The 20,976-nt window shown below is 36.9% G+C and overlaps 1 protein-coding gene across 1 annotated transcript in view; it reads right to left on the reverse strand.

The window, feature by feature from the left end:
- LOC104290340 (contactin-associated protein-like 2) overlaps nt 1–20,976 on the reverse strand; it is a 792,176-nt gene that overhangs the window by 376,871 nt on the left and 394,329 nt on the right. The window contains exon 3 of the mRNA XM_009889431.1: nt 16,824–17,017. Coding sequence (XP_009887733.1) covers nt 16,824–17,017 — 194 coding nt within the window. The remainder of the gene's footprint in view (nt 1–16,823; nt 17,018–20,976) is intronic.

Consider the following 20,976-nt stretch of genomic DNA (forward strand, 5'->3'; position numbering starts at 1 on the left):
GAAGATTACAGTGTAAATCTCTAGAAGTCATTTTTCAGGCCAATTATTCTGCTGGTGAAACAGGATTTCTGAATAGGACTGTTTGATGTATGCTGGCAGTGATCTCTTAGTTCATTTATGGTATAAAAGGTCTATCTAAAGGACATCGAGATAACCCTGCCAAACAACTCCCACACACTACAGCTTTCTCAGATTAAGATGACTAAGAAGCAGCATTTCCACAACATAGTTTTAGAAAGCACAGAGTGAAAGTGCTTTTATATTAGTAGCACCCAAATAACTGGTAAAGACCAGACATGAGAGTCCTGCGTTTGGGGTGAGAGGAAGAAACAGACTACAGGTATGGAAGTATTTTTCCACAGTGCTTAGTATTTATGCTACCTCTAATTTGTTTAACAGAGATAGACTTAAATTTAGCAGCCTGGCCAGAGATACTTGATAGGGATAATGGCAGTAGTGGCATTCAGCAGTGTAGAGATCTGTTTCAAATGGCGACTACAGCCATTAGATAACTTCAGAGAGACAAGAGGAAAATGAGAGAATGCATGACATGCACAATTTCATTATCAGTGAGAAAACATGAAATCTGGCTCTTAACATGATGATTTTGTTATCATTGTACTTGCTTGCTTTTGTTTTCCTTAGGACTTGCATTTCAATGCACCAACAGTCATTTCATTTTTAGCTAAGCTGCCTTCAGTCAAGCACTTAGTCCTGAGAGCTGGTCAGTTCTACTCCCGTACCACTTTTCTACAGCTTCTGTTATTGGTACTGTTTCTGCTGCCAGGGAGTTAGTTTGTGGCTTCATAAGTCATCTTGTCCTCAGCAAATGAACCGGTCCTAACATAAGATTATCAGAGCAGCATCATTACAAAAAGTGTTTGGTGATACAGTAGCACAGAGGTAACATTCTCTGCAGGTTAAACTCCTCTGAAACAAACAGCTTGTGCTGCAGCCTTGGCTGTTCAGCATTGAGTGACGAGTGTACACGGATTATTAGTGCATTAAAAAAACAGTGGTACATAAACTAAGAATGATGGTTCACACGTATGATGATGACACTAATTACAATGACTACATGAGACAAGATCATATCAGGTCTCACGGTATGTAACTGTAAGATGAGGAGGGCAGACAAGTGATTTGTCATTACAGAGGAAAAAAAACAACCCAGTAATCCAAGGCAGGTTTATATGTTCAGTTAACAAGCCTCTTAACATCCAGTTTGGGGTTACTTATGACTTTTTCAAACCTTTAGCACATCAAAATTGGTCACTGACTGAATTCTCCTTACCTGTTAAAGTTTCAGCTAAAATGAGCGAGCACGTGAGTGAATCTGGAAGTATGTCTACAGTTTTGAGCGGACACATGATTTGATCAGAGTTTGTCTGCCAAGGGGATATGATGAAAGAAGATCAGATATGGCCTGATATCGGGGGGGGGGGGGGAAGCAGCTGTTACCCAAAAGCTCTGCAACTACATTAACATAGAAGCTGAGCCAGCTCTAATACAGCCTGCTCACCGTGGACCAAGCGAAAACTGACTATGATTGGAAGATGGAGACAAGGGACAGGGGGAAACAATAATATACAATGAAGAGTAAAAGCAGCATATATTGATATGAAGAGCCAAGAGAGTGGGAGAAACGAATGATGCATCTTTGTTTCTCACTCTCACAAGAACTTGTGCTAAAAGCCAGGTTAAAACAATATGAAGATTGACAGGTCATGCACTAAACCTTTCTGAAAGTTGCACTGCCCTTTGGCATTTCTGTATAACCAGTAGTTAATACCACAACATTATTTTTTCTGCAATACACACTAGTCGCTTAATGGCTCGTTGAGTGTTAACCCTCAGACTAACTTCTTGAATGAGCTAAAAGTGCGAGCAATGCAAGAAACTGCAGGAAGAGAAAGATAATGTCACGGTTAAGGAAGGTAAGTGTTGCTCTGGAGAACTACAGCCTGTTTTTCCATGTAAAGCTCTTTTTTAATATGAAGCTGGGCCTCATATTTGCATTCAAATACTCATATTTGCATTCATCTCGAATTCAGATCTCATGACTAAATTCTTACATAGTTTACAAAGAGAGCTTAATATGGAGATGTTCATTTTCCAAAGTGACAGACAGAAGTAATCACCGTCTCTTGCACATCAAACTTTGAAAATATTGCCTTTTGAATATAGCAAAGCTTTGCAGGATTGGTGTAACAAATACCCAAGACATCCATCTTTACAAACACTACATCATAAAACTGTATCTCCTATATATGCATTTCTAAAATCTTCTCTAATACTGAGAATAGTTTTTTTCTGGTTCACATGACAACATATAGTTCTTTGGGCTTCAGCTTTCAACAACGAGTAAAGAGACAATGCTAAATAGCACCAGGAAACTCTCTTTAGTCCCAACGACATTACACATTGTCTACCCACATCAAATATTAACACAGTTCAGAGAACTGAAATCTCTATTACATTTCCTTGAATCTGACACTGATCCTACAAGTCTATTTCTTTTAAGAAGGTTTTGTAATCCATATCCATGATATTTACTTTCTCTGTCTCTACGACACACATAGGTTTTTAAACAGATGAAAAGGTTTTCATGCTGAACCATATTCCATAATGCACCAGGTTCAGCATATTAATGCCATTATTTGCAAAAAATATTATATTTTACAATAAATTTCATAGAAAGAGAAAAGACCCTTTTAAGTATCACATTGGACCATTTATGTATTACCATATTCCTGCTTCATCCTTTAAGACCTTCAAGGCTTAAGGCTTGTTCTGATTAGATGTTGCTTATTTTAGTCTGTATAACCACAATTTAGCGCAACTAAGTGCTAGTGGTTTTATGAAATCTGAATATCCAGTAAATGTCCCCACAAAGCTGAAAATTTAAACTTGTCTACCTAAAAGTACCTCATTACAGTTTAATGCTAGAAGAAATGAAATAAGGAGAAAAAAGGTAGAAATATTCCCTTGCATTCAGACAAGGAACACCAAAACACTAGAACACCATTACCTATGATTTCTGACCTCACTTGCTTTGTATGCTCCTTTTCCTGTGCACAAGGTGTCTTTCAAAACTTTTGAAAAGTCAAAAAACCCCCACAAACTAACTCAAAGTTCTCTCCACCTTCAGCGCAGACAGAATATGAAAAAACCAAAACACTGAGAAAAGTCAATGAAAATTGCCACAAGAAAAGGAAATAATGTTAGCAGTAAACTGAATCCATTACATTGTACTCGGGTATGTTACACCCAGTGTAATTTGTTTTGACAACAGCAGGAAAGTGGAATCAAACTAGGGGGAAAATCAAGGGTGGATTTTATTGATAGGAGACTCTGGCTTTAGTGTGTGAAATAACACCACTGTACTTCAAGGAGAGATGGTTTCTACTGTAGTGGAAAGAGAACTGAATGAGTGGTAGTGCCTTGCAGACACTACTAGTTAGTGAAGAAAAAAGAAAAAGAGGAGGTTAAAATATAGCGAGAAGAAAAGGATGTCATTATGCAGATGCCTTGTTCAGAAAGAAGCAGTGAGCACTGTTTACCTCTGAGTTTTACCTTCCCTTCGTAGGTCAGGCATACAGTCAGGTGCTGTTCAGAAGAGGAAGTCATGCATCTCTTAAGCATCTCTTCACAGACAGCCATCTGCCTGCTAATGCTCTGCTGGCTCTGACGCTTTCAGGGAGCGGATCTATGTTGACACCTATGATGCTCCTACAGCGCTGTACTTTAAGGTAGCAATACAAGTTGTGGAAAGGATAGCTTTGTATTATCTTTATCAGTAGGATAACTGACTTTAGCTTTGAATACACTTGCACATTTTTATGTGTTACTAATAGGATAGAAATTTGATGTTGCTGTAGCTTGTGCATCTCTGCAGCTTTTTTACATTCACTGTACTCGTACAATAAGTATATAAGTAGTTTTTCAGTAAAGCCATTTTACAGAATTAATGGGTATATCCCTTATTCAGAAATTAATACATTTTAAAATCTGATTTCAAAGACTGAAGCTTTTAGCCTTCAAACTGAACTGTGACAACAGTATTTGCTTAAATACTATCAGATCACAATAATTTTGGATTTTACAGCTTAGTACTAACAGGGGGTGGGGGTGGGGAGGGAGTCTGCACCTTCATATAAAAAGAACTTCTTCCTCTCCAATGCATAGTACGTCAAAAGATTTGCAACAGATATGTTAATTCACCATTCTTAATACATTAGCCAAAGATGTTAAGAATCAGCAGGTTATGTAATTGTCTCTCCCTTCACTCCCAAGATATTCCTCATGCATATCAAGCAGTCTAGAGATGCGAAAAAAGTTATATGTGCGAGAGCTAGGAAGCCATGAATTAGTTCTTATGCCCTCAAGAATTCCTAAAACAAACACAAAACCCACCTTTTTATGCACATCTAGCTATAATGTAAACAGGATTCCAGCATTTCTTGTGGCAACCTATACCAGGATAAGCCATCATACAGAAGCCCTAAAATGTGACAAAAGGGTACTTTGATTAATCACCATGTCATGCCTGGGGAGAGTCTCTATTATGGAGCTCGTGGTGCGCTTGCTGTTCAAAGGAAGACTGTCCTGAAGTGATAGAATATTTTTAGACTGGAGCTACCACCAGCTAGAGGAGTTTATTCTGACCCATGCCTCTTGGAGAAAGAATAAGCAATCTTTGGGTCTGTGTAAGTGGAGGTAGCAGAACTTAATAGATTCCTATCAACCTAACCTTGAAAATAATGATAGAATAATGAATCTGAAAGCAGTTTGAACTAATGTATCTGTCAGTAACTTCATGTTAAACAACAAAAACAATAATAAAAGCACTCCACTATTCACACACTTGAATGAAATATGGGGGAAAGATCTAATCAATAAGTTGCCTAGTGAGATAGTCAAAAACGAACTCTTGTCATTGATGTATTTGATTCGCAGCTAAAGTTTTTTTGTTTTGTGGTTGTTTTTTTTTTTACCTGACACAGACAGCCTGGCCATGCCAAAAGGCTCTTACAGAGTTCAGCTTGAGGTCTGTCATTAGCATCTGCTCTCATGCACCAGGAATCCTCTCTTTCCTGGCTTATTTCCACTGATTAAATACTTGAGGTTGACAGGGTTTCCCCTCCCTCCTCAAGCTAACAATTACCTTTCAATTTTATTTTTTTCTTTAATATTGGACACAGCAAAAGGTTTAGCCATTTACTATCTGCAGAATTCTTATGGTTTTGTTGTCTAACATGGTACAATGGGATGTGTTCTTTCTGTTCTCCCCCCCTACCCCCCCAAGGGAGTTTGACCTCTGCCTTTACTATTTCATTGTGAAGTAAATATTAACCTAGTCCCTAACCTCTGCTGGAGAACCTCTGTCCCATCCTTTTTATATCTACAGGTGTAACACAATCATAATCTTCCAGTCTCAAAAGCCTTAAGTTTGTGTTACAGTTGCTCCCAATTGCATTTGAACTCATTTTCTCTATGGAAAATTAACAACAGTGCCATGTCAGCAGCTTTGCCTTATTTCTTGGAGCACTGGGAGTTACCCGATTTATGAATATGAACTTTTTATGGCTTTGAAAATGCTGCTTTAAAGAGGCATATCTTGAGTATGTTTGTCCAACAGTACTCTCCCTCTCCTCTCCTCCCTTGCTTCTGTCTCTCTGGCTTTCTGGTAAAATCTATCATGAATTAAGGAGGCTGACTTGATGGGAACAGGAGAAGTATGTGTGCAAAACTGCACTCAGTTTCCAGTAAATCTATGATATGGACCAATAAAGCTGAAAAGTTAAAAAAAAAAAAAAAAAAAAAAGAAAAGACTGAATCTATCCTCAGCTGGCGTCAACTTTTTTCATAACTCACTATCTAAATATTGTAACACAGTGTAGGGACACAGAAACTCATCTCATTCACCTAAATATTTCAAAAGAATGAGATAACTAAGGTCAAATAAGTGATGCGCTGAAGAGAGAGCTTTTCCTCCTCATCCCCTTCCCCAGTCACTTTCAATGTTTTTTAGTTTGAAAGGACTTTGCCCAGCAAATCATTAATCACAAGTTTTGTACAAGTGTTTGGATTTGGCCAGAAGTTTATGTGTCATTCTTTCTTGAAGTATACTCTTTCCTATTTATTTTTTTTAAAGTCACTTCCTCCTATAATCTACTTAGTTTATGACCTAAGCATGAAAATAAACAACCCTCAGTGTGATAGTGATTCATTGTATGACTTTCTTCTAGCATTTTCAGAGAATGGACCTGAGAGTAAGAAATCTAATAAAACCTAGTAGTTCATTTTATGGAGAATTTTGATCGCTGATTTCATAAGACAAAGTCGGGATAATACATTGAAAAACAGTTTGCAAAACAATGATTTTGACACTTATACTTCCTAACACTACGACAGTGCAACTATTCCTCCTAACAGGAAGAATTTCTTCCCGTGGGTAGTCTCTTTAGGATGAATGCACAGACAAATGCTCACCAAGCACTTCTTTAACTTTAGCTAGGTGCATTGGAAAACACGCTAATTAAAACTAGCATTTAATACAACTCAGCATTCAGCATAGCCAATGACATTTTGTTTAATATTTAAAGAGAAAAAATATCGTTGTCAGCCGAACACTATTGGTAAGGGCATGACCAAGCTAACTCAAACTTTATACTATGGCTAAGACAAGACTTAGCCCTTACTGAACCTTTATTGCTACAGTAGCCAAGACTTACTCTGTCTGCAGCACAAAATACCGCAACAAGGAGTGCTAGGAGGAATAGTTACATCTCAGGTTTTAAAGATCAATATGAACCAATTTTGCCTGCAACTGCACAAATGCAAATCCTATTATACCTTTGTAAGTTTCTATTACATCATTTTAGTTAAATTTATGTACATAAAATAAAGCAATTTGATACACATATTTGAGAGACTGGAAACAAATTAAAGCAAATTTTGCTCTATTTGTCTACAAGAAATTAGAGTTACAACACTATTAATCCACAGTAATTCCTTACTTGAAGAGGTTTGTTGTGTCTAACACTGACGTGCTGCAATTCAGAAACTTCAGTAATTTTTTTAAATCTTTATTCACATTACTAAAGGAGTTTCTAGTAAAGATTAACTCATTATCTGTGTACAAAAGCAACTACCTATAACAAATTGTATTATACAAAAACAATTTGTAAAATACCACAGAGTACAGACTGTATGATGATCCAAAAGCAACACTTTTCAGGAAAGTGTTAAGCACATACTTAATTTACTCATGATTTCTATTGAGCCCAACAAGAATTAAGTTCCAGCTAAAAGTTAAGGGATTTCATATATACCTTTCTGAATAGGACCTAGGTCAATAGGTAATGTACTATTCTCTAACTACCTTAAGGAGTCGGAAGATATTTAAAAAAAAAGAATCCAAGGCAAGAAGAAAATTTAAGAAATGGCACATAAGGGTTTTCTTGGCCTGAGTCTATCTTTTTCATATTTTTAATGTGAATTTACTGCTCATAAAAGGTGTCAAATTAAGAACCCTCAGGCTGAAGTTATCAATACAGCCACAGACAGGTAGTGTGGCAGCAGCAGCATTGTCAAATTTCCCCTTAAAATGCACTTCTGCTCTGAAGCCAATTGGAGTTTATACACCGCTAAAGAAATGCGGTGGGTTTTTTTTCTTTGTAATTTATTTTTAAATTCCAGGAAAAAGAACAGACAGTGATTTTCATGAAGGAAGGAGTCCGCTTTCTAGTGTTAAGGGGGTTTCAAATCACATGTATTTGTGCAAGTAAATAGTTTTGTGTAATCTTAGTTGAGCAACTGTGCTGATTTTGAAGTCAGACACTTACAAGTGTATTGGCAGGATTTGGTCTTAAGTTGTCAGCCTCCCAAGGTGCATTATCTCACATTTTTCTGCGCAACGCTCAGTCTCCCCAGTTAACGAGTAACAGTCTCCAGGCAGGACCACAGGCTAAAAGGTACAACTCCACAGGTGCACAAGCCCAAAACTTTACATGGAAGTGAATGTTTGCAGATTCAACACTTACTTGCTCCTAAGTAATTACACTCATCTTCACTGGGAAGTTACCACCTAATGAGCCAAGAGGCAAACAGAAGACAATCTTTTACAAGCTATGTTTTCTCTATACCAGATATCACAGGCAACAGAAGTGATACAGCAAAATGCCTTCAATTTTTTCTTCGCTTCAATGAGCTTTGTGCACAGTATCACTATTACCAGTGCCAAGCAAATGAAAGATGAGAACATTTCCTGCTTTACACCTGCCTAACATTTAAGTAAGGTTTTTATTACTTGTAGTATGGTACTTCCCAAAGAATTTCAGTAAGACCATTGCTCCTTTATTTCCCCAAGTATTGTACCAACACACTTGGGCACACTCCCTGACTGTGTATACTCAATTTTAAACACTTTAATTAATACTTTAATTTGAATATTTGAAGTTAGACATGGGAGTGTTTACTGGATCAGAACTTAAATCATTTCTCAAATGCGTTATTAAGAGGGAAATGCTGAACTGCAATTAGGTTACTGGTGATACAGATGGGTTTTGCCTTGAGGTTAGAACTAACATCTAAGTTTCCTAACATTTAGGGATATTCTATAGCACATCTCACCAAAGAAACTGAAGCCAGCTTTAAATTGCAGACAGAAATGAAAGCCACGTATGTCAAAGAGGGGAGAAACACAGAATATATTTGGGTTGATTTGTCTCTTCATTTCAACAGTTAGCAGTTTGGGCAAATCTCAGACACCACCCAGAATCACAGGCTGGAGGAACTTCTGCAGGTCATTTAGTTCAGCTCCTGCACAACAGCTCTGGGCAACGTGTTCCAGAGTTTCATCACCCTCATGGGAGAAAAATAGCAAGCAATTACAGAAGTCCTTGGCAGATCAGCTTTTTGACAGTGCTACAGACAGCTACGTCTAGAAGTGTAGCATGTATGCCAAATACATCAAAAAAGTATTATAACACAATGCAACCTGATGTCTAAGTAAATGGGCAAGACTTATGATTTATAACTCCACATTTTTTAATTTAAATTAAGGCATGTCAAATATCTGTATAACAATTATTCTAATTTTTTTTTTAATCTGTGGAGAACACCAGAACTTCTATTTCTAACTATGCTTTTCTCAAATGAAACATTAGCTACACTATGCTTGATTGACCTTTTATTCAATATATGATAAAATAAAAAAAATCCTTATCTTTTAACAATAAAAGATCAGAAGTGCCATAAAGTAGACTTTTGGTCATATGCCGGCCTTCTGCTATAATATGAGCCACATAAACTACTTGATATATTCATACACGGTATCCAAACAAGACGGCTGACAAGAAGCAAAGAAATTGCTACAGTCCATTTTATTCAGTAGATCTCAATCTAAACATTCAAATGTGGTCTATAGAGAACCTGTAAAAATTCAAGAGCTTTGAAAATTCAGGTCAATTGAGGGATTGAGGACAACACACACAACTATGCTAGGATTTTTAAGAGCCCATTTGATGCACTCAACTCAGCTCTGTACATACCAGCCGAGAATTGGATGCACTACTGTCACGCAAGCCCAGTGCAGCAGCCGGTGAGGGTTTTCCTTGGTGATATGAATGAGCTACAAAACCTGTGTCTTAGAAAGGCTTGCTAGGTGAGACATGGTGCTATTCACCCATGACTACGACTATCGTCATTGCTGATCTGATTAAGTAGACAATGCACTCTTGCAGCCTTGCTTAAGGACCTGCACATTGTATTCATTGCAGGATGATTACACTGTAAGGTATTTGAAAACCAAGCCACCTGAGAACTAAAAAAAAATGGATTTAGGTGCCTGCCTTTAAATATCTGTATTTAAAATTTGATGGTTTAACATAAACAGACAAGTAGTCCTCAGGCTAACAACAACAGATTAGAAAATAATCCTTTACAATGGAAACGCTCTAGCAGGCTACAGTGCAAACCTCTAATATGTTATTCCAATTTGGAATTTATTTAATGGTTTGTATAGAATCAAGGGAGGGATTGGACACTGTCTGCCACTGCACCAGGAGGAATTTTGTCTTCTGTCTACTTGGCATACTCTGTGATAAATTAATATAGTTCTGCTTGTGCCTCTAGAGATAGCCTAAGACAATTATAGAATCTTTCTCTCTCTCTACAGGATGAGTAGCTTGCAGTGAAAAAAATCATGATCAAATCCATTTCCAAAATATCAGTGTACCTTTCCCTTAAAAAAATGTTATTTGAAATTATAAGCAAACTCACAAACCCATGTTTCTGCTAAAAATAATATAAAAGGTCTTTCTTCCTGCACAAAATATGTGATTTCAAGGATTCTAAGCAAAAATATGTTTAGCAGGTCTTGTAATCAGGTCATAGCTTCATAGGTGAAATACATTATTACTTACAGTCCTGTAAGTATCTATTTTATTTTTTCAGAAAAATCAGGATTTTAAACTAGCATTACTGATTATCCCAATTTGCTGTTACTCTTAGTATTCCAACATTTAAAAGACCATCAGATCTTATGTCATTTTAATACTAATACAGTCTGTGGCCATGACAGTGTTTGGCTTCCATATACTTTCCCATGATATTCCAGATAACCCCAAGTGTGTTTCTCTAAATGCATTAAAAATTTATAAAATTTCTCTTAACAGATTCCACACAGAGAAGAGGAGATTAGGAAACAGGCTTCATCAGGATAGCACTGATGTTTATCTGTAAAGTTCTTTTCTTCAGGGTTTCTAAAAATTCCTTGTCGGCAACTGCCTGAGTTTATAAACTGTTTCTATCAACAGTTTAGTATATTTTTTGACGTAATAGCAGAGACTGTTACATAGATCTATGAGAAAGTTTAGCTTTGCTACATCAAAGGAAATATTTTCCTGTATCCATAGCCTTTCAGTCATGGGCTCTCAATGTATAGGTTAGAAATGTGCACTTTGTGTTGAGACGTATTGACTTTGGTGGGAGTTACACCACCTCATTCACTTAATACACCCATAAAAGTGATATTGGCTGTTGCAAGTGAATGGAGCGATCTTTATAAGGTAAAGGCATGGGAGACAGGGACTCAGAGACGTAACATCCAGTAAAGCTAAGGCATAATGAAATTAAGAAAAGGCACACAAGAGATTGCAGGAGAAAAATGAGATTTTTTTTTTTTTTTCACATGAAAGGAAAGTTAACATCTAAAAAAGCTGTTTCTAGCAATAAAATACCTGGAGAATTAAAAGCCAGTAAAAATGACACTGGTCACCTTGCAGGCATTGCTATGGAGACAGCAAGATACCAGACATAAAAATCCTTCCAGACAGGATAGGTCAGGGCATCCTTAAATAGAAAACAACAATAAATTCACAACGTTCCCAAAGACTTGAGGGCCTTGCTATAAACACTAGTCAAAACTTTTGCACTGACTAATATATCAAACCACTTTGTCATGTTTAAATAGGTTTGCACAGCATCTGATGTTCTAGTAGCAATCCAGCAACAAGAAATGGCAAGTCACAGACCATTCTAATTACATTTCATGTTTTTGAAATGCTCCCATAACTGAAAGTCAGTATAATATCATATAAACTAAATTGGTTTAAGAAGATAATTTAATTCAGTAGAAGTACTTTAAAAAGAAAAAGCAAAAGAACCCAGGCCCATAAGCCCATTAACCTAGCAAATCTTTCTATAATATAAATTTCCACTCAAGATCTCATGGAGTAACCACAAAAAAAGGAGAGCAGCAGTACGTGTCAAACTCAAGAACTCTTTTGCAGTGTGCTTCATCAATGTTGTTTAGTTTAGGGTCGTGGAACTAAGTTGGCTCTCAGAGAAAAAGCAGTGACAGTTCTTACAAAGCAAATAATTCTTACGTGTCCTAACAGAGTGAGTGTATGCTAGAATTTATTCTTCTTCACTTGCAGTTGCTACTCACAAATCATTGTATTCTAAGACGCATGTAGTAAGTCCTTGGTTAACTATAAATGATGCTCTGTAAAGCCGGTGAAGGAACTAGGAATGTGATAAGGCTTGCAGATTTTTCTCTGAATAATCTAACCAGAATTAGCATGTCAGGACAAACAGAAACACTGAGCAGATGGCTCCCACATAATTTCAGCTAGGTAGAGCTGCAGATGATTGCCTTGTATCTACCTAGACATTAAATGTTACTTTAGGTCTGTCTGATGGTTGGTATTTCCAAAGGCACCCATGAGTATATAACATCTGAGGTCTCAAAGAGCTTGAAAAAGTTAATCATCCAACTCACTGTTGCTTCATTTCACAATGGCTTTGGCTCAATACTATGTCAAAATACTCTGAAGTGCCAAAAGCTCATTTTCCTAGGCAAGCTAAATCTACTGTGCTGTACCAACTTCCTTCCTTCAATACAATGGGGAACCATGTAAAAGAAGAGACTACATTTTTCAAACAGTAAGTTGCTCCTCAGTGCCCAGAGAAACACAAAGTTAATTTTACAGTTACCATACTGGATTTCTGACTATTTCACCTAAAAAAGGAACAGAATGAGCAGCACTAAAAGAAATCCTCCCCCTCTACTCTGCCCTGGTGAGACCGCATCTGGAGTACTGTGTCCAGTTCTGGGCGCCCCAGTTCAAGAAGGACAGGGAACTGCTGGAGAGGGTCCAGCAAAGGGCAACGAAGATGATTAGGGGATTGGAACATCTCTCCTATGGAGAAAGGCTGAGGGACTTGGGTCTCTTTAGTCTAGAGAAAAGAAGCTTGAGGGGGGATCTTATTAATACATACAAATACTTAATGGGAGGATGCCAGGGGGATGGGAGCAGTCTTTTTTCAGTGGCGCCCAGTGATAGGACGAGGGGTAATGGACATAAACTTGAACATAGGAAGTTCCATCTTAACATGAGAAGGAACTTCTTTACTTTGAGGGTAGCGGAGCACTGGAACAGGCTGCCCAGAGAGGTGGTGGAGTCTCCCACTCTGGAGACATTCAAAACCCGCCTGGACGCTGTCCTGTGCAACGTGCTGTAGGTGACCCTGCTCTGGCAGGGGGGTTGGACTAGATGATCTCCAGAGGTCCCTTCCAACCCTAACCATTCTGTGAATTCTGTGAAAAAAAAATAATCATGTTTAAAGGCAGTAGGTAGATAAATTAAATTCCTTTCCAAAAATCATTCCTCATAGTGAAAGCTATGTAATCACTCAATATCTTTTCAGTAATAAAAATACTACAAAAGCAGGTGTTATGCATAATTCACTTTAAGTTTCATTAAAACTGAATGAAAAACAACAACAAAACCAGAAAAACATAACTGCTTCAACTGAAGCAGCAGTCACTTTGTCCAGGGCTAAATTTTCTGTAAAAAAGCAAAACCTGCTTTCATTTACATCTTTGCGCCTCTACTGATGTTCACTGAGGCTGAAGATAAGAGTTAGCTACAGAATATGATTTGGAGATTATGTGTAAAGGATCTGCACTCCACCTTTCCCGCCAGCAGGTTTTTTTGAAACTTTTAATTACAGTAACACTTTGTCCTTCATCACCCTGACATTGATATCCCCAAGAATAAGAAAATGAGATGGATGAGAGCTGATCACAAGTTCTACTACAGTAAGCAAATTTTAAAAGATGAGTCCTCATAAGAACTCTTCAATCATACCCAGGATCTTCCCATTTCCTTTAGGAAAGGCCTGAATCTTACTAAGAGGTGCTCAGCTCTGCCACTAGTATTTATAATTTGAGTCTCAATGTTTTCCTAAGATGTCAGCATTTTCTTATTATACCTATAGGGGGTATTTGCGTTATGCTTAGTGTGAGGCATTTACATCATCTATATCTGAGTTAGGAAATAGAAACAGCATTATATGTGGAATCACGTCTGGTATGTATTCTTTAGGCAAATAGACAGATGGCATTGATGTAGAAACTGAAGTGAGCATCTAGACCAAAACAAAGATGTATTGTGTATACGAAATGCCCCAGTGGATTGACGTATGAAGGGAAACCTCATGACCTATCAAAATTAGAATCTCAGACTGCAAGAGCGAAGGTAGGAGAGGTGATCAAAATTCTCTAGTTGCTAGGCATTTTATGGAAAGAGGCCACATTCACTCATCTTATTAAAATTCATGGAAATTGAAAATATCCAAAAGCCCAGGAGGGGTGGGGTCAGAAAACCTACTTCACAGAACTGGGAAGCTTACTCTAAATTCACCTTAAAAGCACTTTCCCCATCACAGATTTCCTGAGAGCCTTTTGATTTCTCTCCTACTTAGGAGGTAATTATAGAACTTTTTATCCTCCCTGACTAATGCATACAGAAAGGGGTCACTTCAGCATTTTATCCAGATTATCATGGTTTGTTCTCAACTAGATCTTTGTTGGATGTTTTTTTCTCCTTTGCTCTCTCTCCAATTCATCTAAGCAATCCTTATTTTTATTTCCTTCTGTTTCTCATGATATCAAATGACACAGCCAGAGGATGAGATATAGCTGTTTTAGTATTAAATATTGTTGAACTCTGCACTCCTATTTTCTTCTTTTTCTTTGCTTTCTCCTTTAATTTTACATTTATTGTTGTCAGAAAACAATGACACTTAGGCATGGGGATGATGGAGGAGGGACATTAATCAAAGGCTATATAGCGCCTTCCTCTCGGGGATAAAACTTCTAAAAGGAAGAATCTGACTTTATGAGTTTAAATTGCCAGTGCTGGATACTTGGCTAATGTGGCCCTCACAGCTTCTGCTGCTTGTAATTTCTTGTACAAAGTATCACTAAGAGGAAGATGCAATGGGAAATTCCACACCACCCTATTTCCAAATCAGGAAATTCTGTCTCCTTGAAACACTACTGCAATAGTATAATGGTATTGCTCCATGCTTGGGCACCTCCTTTGCCTTCGGAACTTATTAAGTTTAAGACTTACTATAGCTAATAAGCACAGTGTTTTCAAGACTAAACCAAGACTGAGCCATCATTTAACAACTCAAGCAACGCAGTTTTAGGCACGTTAGAAGTAGAGCCAAGACTCCTAGGTTGTTTGGGGTTTTTTTTTGCTAGTAGCTCAGCTTTATTCTTAAAAAAAAAAGCTGGGACAGGGTAGTGCTTTTTTATTTTTTTTAAACTGCTTTTCTAGTATTGGATAAAAACTATAGAACATGAACAGCAGCAGTACTGCAGCAAACGGCTTGCTAAGTATATCCCAAAGATTTAGCATTCCAAATAGAACTAGCAGGCTTCTGCATAACTCCTCTCGTGTTTTTGCAAGTGATATCGATGGTCAATAACAGACCAATAGTATTTCCCCCGAGTTCCCCAATCATACATAACTGGTAATAAAGAGAAAAATGAAATGTTCTTTCATGAAGAAGCTTTCAGTATTTCTGTATTAACAAAAAATATAAGAATAAAGACTTTCTACAAAGCCGTCAGAAAGGTGGGCCACTTTGGAAACAAACAGGCACAGATGTGACTAAATCAACCAAATCACATGTTGTCAAAAGATTTTCCCTTCAAGGTAGTAAGAACAGATTTTTCCTCAGCCTACCTGTCCTGCTTTATATATCATTCACTCAGCCAGCTGTATAGTCCTTTCCCATTCCCCTGAGACAAATTCTTCATGATTTCAATAGCAGTTGTTGAAGAAGCTTTTCTACATCTAACATAAACACTACGGGTTATAAGTATTTTTATATACATAAGTGGCCTTAAGAGAGAAACTTTTTATATTACCAAACTTAAGAACAAGCTTCCCCCCAACCCTGATTAACAATATTCATACCACCAAGCCCTAAGGAATCTAAAGCAGCATCCAATGTTTTTCTTGTCACTCTTGTCTGTCCCTCTGAATTTAATTTCTCCCTCTTTCAGAATCCTATCCGGCACAGGGAGGAGGCTTTTTCAATAAATCAATACTCCAATAAAAAATGACTGCCTCTATGTACTCCACATATTAAGCGAGTTTTTCTTATATAGATAAAACCATTCACCTTATGCTCAATATTGACATTCATTTTTAATAACAGACTTTAATAAAAGAAACACCTGGCAAAAATGTGACTCTAAAATAGCACAATGTTAAATCTTGTCTGCTTTGACAATATTTTTCTGATGAGGCATAATAGCTAATCAATTTAATTTGGTTTCAGAAAGGATGATAACATTTTGCTGTTTTCAAAGTATACTTTTGAAAAAGATTAACCATCTGAAAAAGTTGCTATGAGGACAGGCATGTTAAGTAATAGCTATCATTTTTTGTCAACAAAATAGAAGGCTACTGTGTTCAGCAAGAATGAAATTAGCAGCTCATCCATGAAAAATGTAAAAGATGACACCAAATTATATGCTTTTTGCTAAAATTATTATAGCATAAATATCCCTGTAGCACCTACATGGAAAACAATACATACATGATAAAATGGCTCCCCAGCTCATATACACACAAAGAACAAGTCACTTTCCAAAATGTGATGTTTAAGAGCAGAATTTTCAAATCTACTGTCATGTCTCACATTTACTCCATGAAATTAATAAAAAGAAAAGGCGGGGAAAGGAAAGCCAAAGCACAAGAGAGTAGTGAGGAATACCAACAACCAAAAAATATCTGCATGCTCTGACAACTACTGTCATCCCAAATGGGCTTTGCTAATCCAGGGACACGCCTCCTGACAGCAATTGTGAATTGAATCATTACGTTTTAAGCTAAGCTCTGTTCTATCCTCACAAAAGCAACACTCAAGAGTTGTACAAGGTGTACAGTCCCTAAAAACACAATCAGCATCACTACAGCGTATGCTTCCATTTTACACCAATCACTTACCCAGACATTTCCATCCTGGTGGTATGGTTTCCAGTTTCTCCCTGTATCGCTATAGAGCATCCGATACTGAGTGACCCAGTCAGAACTGCTATACCTGCCTTGAGTCGCAATAGCACTGATCTGCTTCCTGTTCCCAAAATCCACCTGCAGCCATTGGTAATGATCACTGTCTGATGGAGACCAACCTCCTGCACCTGTTGGGTTGAAACAGAGCAGAGAGATTTAAACCTCAAACACTCACTTTGAAGTGAACACATTGTGAAGATGCTGACGGCTGGAAGGCAGCCCAGCTGAGAGGAGTATAATACCAAAAAAACCTGAACATACACAAGAGAAATATGATTGCACCGTTTTTAAAAAAAATGCATCTTTAACACAGGCTTCAAATGCATTAACTCTGTTGTCTTAATCATTTTATGATATAATTATAATGATTTAATGGGCTGCCTGCTAACAAATCAATGCTTTTATAATGCCTTAATTACAGTTTATTAGTTTTTGCCAAATTATAATTGTTCAAGGGTTGACCAATTTGCCATGAAATCCTTTGTCAGAGTAAGTTGGCACAAATCAATAACAATCTTTGGATTTTGCATGCCTTTTCAATAGCATTTCATGTAAAGAGATAATATAGATAAAACGGGAGGAAATAAAAGCAAGCTCTCTGCTTTCCTATGTTTCACTATAGTGCACAAACTGAAAGATCTACCAGAATTGAAAAAGCAGGTACTGCAGGGCTGGAACCAGTTTTGATCTGCTGGGTGTACAAGCTGTCACAGATTACATTGGCAGATGCCTCACAGAAGTGTTATTGCTCTTTATGGGTCTATGAATTAACTTGATAGTAATACTATTAAGAATATTCTTCTCAGCCACTAGACTACATTGAACTGTTCTAAATACAGAAGGCCAATGATACATAATGTAATATTAAGACATTAATGCAATACCATATTCTTCTGAAAGAAAAAACATTGAGGAGAAAATTGTAGTTGGATACTGCAGACAATGATAAAAAATTTAAGATAGACATCATAATGATATATTTAGCATAATAATAAGTATTAGGCAATAAATGAAACAAAAACAATTATCTATCAATACAGAGAAAAGGTGGAGGGAGAATAATTCTTTTTATATTCATAGCAGATATTAAGATGCAGGAAACAAAAACTTCACAGACTTCAAATAATTACAGGTTGGGGTTTTTTTTCTTTTATTTTAAGTTTGGAACAAATAAATGGCCTGGCACACCAAGAAATCACATAGTCTAGTCCATGGGCCAGTTTTTACTGCTTTTAATTTCACTTATAGATTTCAACTGATGTCACAAACCTAGCCTGATTGCCAAGTGAGAAACTCTTTGTTATACTGCATCTTATATACTCCCATCATTAGGCGGCAGCATTGCCTCAGTCTTAGACAATTCTAAAACTCATTCAGCTGCTACAGGTGTTAACATTTGCAGGTCGTAGGACATTTTAATGTTGTGATATCAGTGAGATCATTTGATGTCATAAGTGGTTGCCTTTCAATGTAATTAAAAACATAGCACTACGCCAATGACATCTAATTTTTTAACATTTTTAAGATTTACAATAGATACTTTGTCCCTGCACTACAAGTAATTATACCCAGCACTATAAACAGGATACTTTAGGGATAGGGAACAGTTAAATGCTTTTTTTAAAAAAAAAAAAAAAAAAAACAAAAGAAAACAAAACCCAAACCACCCTTATTGAAAGCACTTGCAGGGAAATGTATTCCCAGACATTCCCAAATTCAAACTAGCTCTGTTTTTGCAGAGAATGATAACTGGTCATTTCAAAATAGAATATAGCTTCTTCATGAATACTATGCAACAAGATTGGAACAGGTAGCTCTACAAACGTGTCGTAATAGCAGAGACGCCACTTTCTCTCCCTAACCTAACAGCCCTGTCCAACTGGCATATCTGAGACTGACGACACACAAAGGATAAGAAGCTGCCCCCGTACAGAAGCCACTTTTGTAAAAGAACCCTTTGGTGGCTCCAGAAAAAGTAAGGTTCAAATGTGAGCATTCAAAAATCATTGTGAAAGACAGAGGTGATAAATCCATCAATAAAATGTCCTTCAGCAGTGCAATTCTTGAAGAAGGCTGACACACTATAGCTGTAAGAAGGCTAAAATAGACATCATGGTTTTTACACTTTTTACTTATGCAGGAGATTTACATTAAGGCAGGAGATTTCGTTCCACACGTTTAAAAGAAAAGACTTTTAATGATAACACGGTACAACTTTTTTTTTAGTACATTAGTATTACTGAGACGAGACTTCAACTTCTTCAACTGATAAACATAATAATTGTAAATTGCAACTAGGTCTCAGAAAGTCTTTACCTACAAATCCATTGAAAAGTTTGGAAAAATTGAATGCTAACATGCATTTCCCCATTTTTTTTGATGTAAGAAGAGGTGGAAAACATTCTTCACCTCATGCCTGACAAAAGTTAAAGATATGTGACACAATAGTCACACTTAGGCCAGGAGATAGAAACACGAGTACTGCAAGACAGCCTGCCCCATAACCATCTCTAATAAGCGAGACAAGACTTCTAGTCAATATTGCAGACAGCAGCAAACAATATTATCCCATTGGTTTCTTGACCTAATTCTCTATCTCGTTTTCACATTTGCCTTCCAGCTTTTCCAAGCAAATAAATATATAAATAAATAGCCAAAAGGGTGAAGGAGAAACACGTTGGATTACATCTAAATGGGCTGCTTAGCAGACCAGCATGGGAAGGGAATGGTGATCAGTCTGGGCAGCCGTCAGCCATTCACCAGAAACAGCCTGTGGGGATCAATTAAAAGTTTCCTCTTCCCCTTGGATTCATCAAGCTGTGTAATTTGGGGGAGGTGATTACTTTGTTCATTTTGTTTGTGATACATTTAATCCCTATTGGTTCAAGGATTAATAAAAGTCTTTCTTTTTTTTTTCAGGTGCACACTCTAAATAAATTCTGAAAAAAGTTGGATTATATAAAAATTTGCCCACTGTGAGATCCTTGGAAAGGCCCTGAATTCATCGGAGGAATTTAAGTATGTTTGTGTCTGCATTCTCTCTAAGCAGGTACAAAATTCTCACATGCCCAGAAATGTGCACGTACTCACAGGTCAGCGTATCATTCAATATTTTGCTCAATAAAACCAGCTTCTTCACTGGAATGAAGAAGTTGGTTTGATATTGAACTGGGAAGAGAGAAGTTACTGACAAATAAAATATTTAACACATTTTGCCTTTTTAAAGGAGTCGCGAATTTGGAAATCAAACCTGATTTCCACAATATGCCATTATTTTCAAAATACACTTCATTTTATGGACAGCATATTATGACAGAATAATGAATTATCTTTAAGGAATACGCAAAATGACAGCATGTTAGTAGTTTTCACTGAGCATTTCTTTGTACTAAAACTGCAATGGTATATTAGATTTGTTGAATAAATGTTATTCACAGTATTAATCTTCACACCTTGTTGTAAACTGCTTATTTTTAATGGTTACAGGCTATATTCTTTATTTTATTACATGCATTATTTGCACTTTTTATTATGGCAGAAAAAGGCATTGGATACATGGGCTTTTTATATGATACCCTGTTTTACTTCATGTACAGCCTTCTAATGTCAAATGCTACAATATACTATGAAATCATTGTGAGTTACAAATTATTAGAAAGATATTAGAACTACAAAGTATTTAAAAGATATTGAACATATGCATATAATATAGTTTACTTTCATTAAACAGGCAAGGAACATTTATGGGGTTCTTTGGTAGTAGAGGTGCAATAAATACAATTGCAGACAATATCTACTTCCTACTTTTATTTTTATGCTATTCCAGAATTCAATGTGATCAAACATATTCACCAACTCAGAGGCCAAAATAATCGACTCAGTGACATTAACCAAGAGAGTCACTGAATACTTTTATTTATACTGCACTTTATACCACAAACAGGGCAACTAATTTCTACTTGGGCAAGAATGACTGTAACCTTTGATAGAAGATGTCAGAGAACTGCAAGTTCAGCAACAGTGAAGTCAACATTGAGCACGTGGCGCACATATCTCTGTGCATCCAAGAAACTTTCCTGTGCATAAA

This window comes from Charadrius vociferus, unplaced genomic scaffold (genome assembly GCF_000708025.1).
Source record: "Charadrius vociferus isolate BGI_N301 unplaced genomic scaffold, ASM70802v2 scaffold97, whole genome shotgun sequence".
NCBI lineage: Eukaryota > Metazoa > Chordata > Aves > Charadriiformes > Charadriidae > Charadrius > Charadrius vociferus.